Source organism: Vombatus ursinus, unplaced genomic scaffold (assembly GCF_900497805.2).
Source record: "Vombatus ursinus unplaced genomic scaffold, bare-nosed wombat genome assembly UNPS02014877.1, whole genome shotgun sequence".
Lineage (NCBI taxonomy): Eukaryota > Metazoa > Chordata > Mammalia > Diprotodontia > Vombatidae > Vombatus > Vombatus ursinus.
This window is the reverse complement of record NW_020954655.1, coordinates 2333353-2339352: the sequence shown is the minus strand read 5'-3', so window position 1 is coordinate 2339352 and position 6000 is coordinate 2333353. Positions and strand designations below refer to the sequence as shown.

The window sequence follows — 6000 nt, the reverse complement described above, 5'->3', positions numbered from 1 at the left end:
CTCTCCCCCCAGTGGACTTATGGTACCAATTAATTATAAGAATGAACCATGGTCATATGCAATTAGTTAGAGAGGGTAGTTATTATAATTTTCCTTATGTCAAACAAACAAGGGTAGTCGGTCTGACAGCAGAATGTTTCAGTATGGACAAAGGGAAAATGAATCAGAAGCCTAAAAGATTCCTATGCCATTAGCCAGAACAATTTATTAAGATTTAAAAGCTACTGTTTCTTAGAAATGGGCACATGAGAAAATAGAAGAACTGACCCCAAATTTGAAATTCAGTTTTATTTATTATTGGTTTTCACTTTTCTTTTTATATTTTGTGAATCTCCACTGGTTCCAAGTTTCAGTTAAAATGGAAGCGCTGCAAAACAGAAAGTGATTCTGTTGGAGTTTAGCCCTCATTCAAGTTTAATCCAAGGTGGGAAACACCACTGTCCAAAGGACACATTATCTCCGAAGGATACCTCCTCATTGGAAGATCTCTAGTGAAAGGAATGCAAAGTATTCTCTCCCTCTTTTTTCGGAGAATGACCCAGTCCTTCATGGTCATTGTGCCCAGGGCCCTGCTGAGGGATTAACTGAACCCATCTGACTAGCTGAATGTAACCTCTGAAAGTCACCCATTGCTACTTTTTGGCCAGATATTTGAGAATAGCTCAAAGAAGTATGGCAGGACAAAAAGTGAAAGGGCTTGAAATAACTTTGTTGAAATGGACAAAGGTAGAAAGAGAGGTTTCTGAAGGGAGAGCCTTAAGATGTAATTTTTTTAAAGTTCTTTTTCCTACACAGGAGGACATAGCATGCCAAGTCACTGTTCTAATACCTGCATTTTCTTCCATTAAAAGTTCACATTAAATTTTTTTTTTAAAAGGCTAGCAAAAGTATAATGGTGTCAGGAGTTGGAAAATGGCACACTGCAAGTCAAGTCATTTGCTCCTTCAGCTTAAGATGAGCTCAGACACCTCATTTCGGCACTGACGCGAGATAACGAGCTAGTACTTCAGGAATAAATCAATATATATCAGTTAGACTCAAAAATACATGTGTAAACATGCATTTTTGAGGCCTTTTGTTTCTTTTGGACAGTTCTCTGGTGAATTAGGCGTGTGTGTATATGTACGTGTGTGCGTATGTATAGAGGGCCTGTAGAAGGCTTGGAGGGGCAGCATAAGGAAGGAACGGTAGAATTCATGAAGAGAATATATATCTTTGCATCAAGAATTAGGCATATTATGCTAATTATCTAGTGGGTATTCAATAAAACTATGCGTAAAAAGGATGCTTCATGAATGAAAGATACTGATTTGAAAAACATTTCAATTTTGAATTTTTCTTATAAAAATTTATGGAATTCAGTTGATATTCTTTACTTACAATTCAACTTCTCCCATTTTACAGCATAAACCACTTAATGTAACATCTGCAACCTCAGAAAGGCAGACATGTTTATAAATTCCAATTTCATGAGGATTAAAAAAAAACACAGATAAATCACAAGAATATTCTGTACATGCATTAAGGCTGGTGACTGCTAAAGTCTCTTGGGTATCTAGAAACAGATAAACCACAATGTTAACTGGGTGTGCAGAGTGTCTACTTCCTTAGGAAAAAAAAATTCTGCTTTTTTTGTGTAATATAGATTTTTTTTTTAACAGTAGCTCTGGAAAAACTGTGAAAACTGTGGAAAAATGTTATTTAAAAATATACATGTATACATGTGTATATATACTTCATATATATTATACATAAATACTACTGCACAGTTTCAAAGATGTAATCTTAATTTATGATTAGCTGCACTAATTAATTTTGTAACAATTACTGCACTTCCAAGGTGAAATGAACATCCAGTGACATGTACTCAATATTTAGGCACTAGTAATATCCTTCAGGCTGACTATATTTTTATGGTTTAGCTGTATTGTATACATTATATTTAAATGTATTCATTTATACAAACTGTATATTATGTATGGAGTGCCAGAAACGTACACATCATGATGCAATGCATATATAATTGTTATAAATATGATAATTGATTTTTAGTGCAGAAAGTTTCCTTGTATTGCATTTCATGTGCTTAAATGTGGTAAACAATTTGAAAGCACTTCAACTTATTATTCCATCTTCTTCATTTTGTGGGACTGAGTTCCTATCTACAATATTAAGAAGTATTTTTTTAACCAAATCTCTCTCTCTTTGCATAATTCTACACAAGTCTGATTTGCGAAGGCATATCTAATCAAAATATTTCTTAAGGAATGTATAACAAATGCCAGATTTTGGCATGGGATATATTTGGATTACTCCCATTTGAAGGTAATTCTGTCATCGTGATTAAGGACAAGCTCCTAGTAAAGTTGTAGAGGGCTTGACCTCAATCAAGCCCATATTTGGTTCCTGAGAACAGAATTTGTCTTCAAAATTAAAAAGAGGTCAAATGCAAAGATATATAGAATATTAAAAGAATGAAAAAGGATAGGATAGGAATGACTTTTATAAACAGCAATCAAGAGAAGACCAGTCACTAAAATTTTCTTCTGTCACAGTTCTTCTGTTTCCAAATGAAACAGATGCTATTGCCTCACCATTTAGGGCAGAGGAAACAAACACCTGTGATATAATCATCTACTCTAATCATCACCAAAATGACCCACTGCTAAAAGCCTTGTTTGAAATAATGATTGCCAAGTCACCAACCAAAACGTTGTTAACATAATTAGTCTAAGTATACTCCCTCATTTAATTCAGTTTCATGATTAGATCGGGGATTTACCAGAAACAAAACAAAAAACAAAAAACGTACATAACTTAAAAAAGACTTAGCAGAGATACTTGTGACGCAAACTATGTTACAGCATCATAGAAGAGTGCTGCAAAGCATCTCTATGGATGTATGAGAGAGGTCTAACCTTTCTTCAGAGTTCATAAGGATTAAAAAAAAATGTATGACTCTAAATTCTACATATGCAACTAAAGTTTCCAAAAGAGGACAGAATTGTAGAGATGTGCCAATAGGTCAGAAGTACCTATGAAAATCTATGCAGCACACAAGGTGAAATGAATATTGAAAAAAATAATACTGAGTTAATATAACCCAAACACACTGAGACAAAAGCCCAAGAAAAGTTTGGTAAGCCCCTCACTCACTGAGGCATAAACTTCCAAATTAACTTCAAAATCATCACCAAAATGGCTCTAACATTTACACAACTTGAAACGAGTAAAGAGAGCTAAGAAATTTTGGTGGACTTGACCTTCCAACTAAATATCAGGCTGACGAATGTGAAACATGCCACAACCAAAGGAATGAGAACATCAGTACCTAGAGGCTGGGTGTACATCAGCATCTCTTCTAAATCCCTTTTAGCTCTACTGCCTTGAAATAGTTTAAGCAACATACTGTATCATATCCCTTCTTTAGGGTGAACTGATATGTATGCAATGGTGCTATCAGTAGGATGCATTACACAGATATAAAATATACACACATGTATAAACACACACATACACAGAGTTTGGACATGTTAGGCTTTGGAAAGATATGGCTATTTTTTATGACCCAAAGGTTTTTTTTTCCTGGGACATTTTCTCAACTCCAAAGCTCAAATTAGAAGTGACAAAATCTGATTAAGGCTGTATTTCCAATGAAAACTGAAAATAATAAAAGATGTCAAAAGAGTGAACATAAAGCTAATAATAAACAGAAATGTACTGATGGCAAAGGGAAGTATGCATATGACTTACTACAGATGATACAAATAGGCATTGATCTCTGTTGACCCCAACAAAACCGTTTTTGTTGCAGGATTAACACCACCCTTCAGCCCTCTCCTCAATAAAAGGCAGCTTGTCAACAGTGACTGGAAATGTTTCCCAAATCAAGAAATATTAAAGCCTTGCACTAGTGGATTATGCAAGAAGAGTGAGAGGATTATATGGAATTATTATAGTAATGGTTCTTAGCATGATAAGCAGCAAACCCAGACTTTTGGTAAGGAGACAGTCTAGGTTATGTCTCGATTTGGCCTACATTTGCAAGAAAGCTATCATGGAAAAGACTTTTAAAATTTCTGGCAGTTAGATAAGACATTGCTCCATATGGCCATTACAAAAGAGACAGAGAACTGAAAATGTATGTATATGTGTGTCTGATGTCACCTGTGTAAGTGAATTCTGCTTTTCAGCTGCAAAGCCTTGCTACATGTTTTTAATATCCATTTAGGTTCCAAGCCGTTAGATTTTTTCTTTTGTTCATTTCAGTGCCATTACTACCACTCTAATTGGGGGGGGGGGCAGGGGAAGGAAGAGGAAGGTAATTAGGAAAAAATCTCTTTTGCTTACTGTTGTATTTTTTAGGTGATAATAAGGCTGAAAGACAGGTAAAGTTATAATAGAAAAGAGCAATAATTAAGGTAACATGAAATCCACTGAAACTTCCTGCACAAAAAACAACATATTCAACTCTGTTTTTCAATTACTCATCAACTCACACCAATCTGCAAGTAGGGGGAAGATAGTACATTAAGACTGAGAAAAAGATCAATAACGTATGTTCTAGGAGCATCTAAACTGGCAGTCAAGCTTTCAATGTGCTTTATTGCACTTGATTAACTAACCCATGAGATTTTGGCTGAATTTTCTAAGAATCCAAGGTATAATATTGAAATAGAAAGCAAATGGGGTGTGTGTGTTTGTGTGTGTGTGTATGTATGTATGTATGAATGTATGTGTGCATTTTCCCTAATCTGACACCTCTGATCACTTCTGTCTATCCTAAGGTTATGGGGACTACAGGAGAAGATGAATTCTGAAGAGCTGCATATATTTTACAAATATACACAGACAACCTCAGACATACCCACACTTACAAATACACACACACACACACACACACACACACGCCCTAGAAAAATATCATTGTTCGATGCTGAAGAAATATTCACCTTCATTTGGATAAATGCTGTGACTGAGAATTTCGGTAGCACAGTGTCCAGAATAATTGAACAGTCCATGGGAGATTATTACACAGTCTGGCTAAATGGCACGCAATCACTATGATGAGTGAACACTATTTCGCAGCCAATGCAGTCCTTGCTGGGAGTACTGAACTAGGTGTTCCATACTGCTATGCAGGGTGACAGGCCCCATCAGCAAATCCAGATCATTAAAGAACTCTAGGGAAAAGAAACAGTCATTATTTAAAAGGGAATCCAGTCATATCTGTGAATGAAATCACACTGAACAACTTGGGGAAAAAAAATCACCCATGGCTTCTATTCATCAAGGATTCTGTTCCATTCATGTTACAACCACAAATATCAGGAAAAGGAAAAAAAGATGGAAAGCTGGAAGAAAAGGAGAATGGAAGAGAGACAGAGGAGAAGAGAAAAAAGGGAAAAGGAAAACAGAAAAGATTAAAGGATTATGCATTAATAGATTATCTAGAAGGCATACAAATAATAATATAGGACATTTCTGGATCAAACAAACTAAACACAATTTTTCAGCATTCTGATCTCTCAATCTGTGCCCTAGTTGGTGTTTGACTTTTTTGTGCTCTTTTGAACATGTAGTCTAAGGAAGTAGTAATGTTTCTCATAATACTTTTGTGTCATTGGTGTTGGTACCATATTTCTAATGGGTACCCAGTCAACTTCTGAGATGGAGGAAAAGGACCATGCAGGCAGTAGAATAACCATAGCTGAACCAGTGATGGGAGCAGAGCAGGAAGAGGTGGGATTGTCCTCATCCTTGCATTCATGATTGGGGGAAGATGGCTGGGAGCTCTGCTCAGCTTCTCCAAGGTGGAAATGAGGATGCCAGGCTATTGGGAAAGCAAGGAAGGTGGTTGTGATAATATCCCTATTTTAACTTTCATTTTCTCTGCCTCAGTGTGCTACTGATGACACCTTCTGATATTGGGTATTTCTTTGTGTTTCCTAGTGAGTATTTATAGGCTGATGTCTTGTTTCTTCAGCTTCTCTTCCTTAA

The 6000-nt window shown here is 36.0% G+C and overlaps 1 protein-coding gene across 1 annotated transcript in view; it reads right to left on the bottom strand.

The window, feature by feature from the left end:
- Window positions 1–273: 273 nt before the first annotated feature.
- AFF3 (AF4/FMR2 family member 3) overlaps window positions 274–6000 on the bottom strand; it is a 666987-nt gene continuing 661260 nt past the window's right edge. Inside the window, exon 21 of the mRNA XM_027842571.1 lies at window positions 274–5183. Coding sequence (XP_027698372.1) covers window positions 5062–5183 — 122 coding nt within the window. The 3' untranslated portion in view covers window positions 274–5061. The remainder of the gene's footprint in view (window positions 5184–6000) is intronic.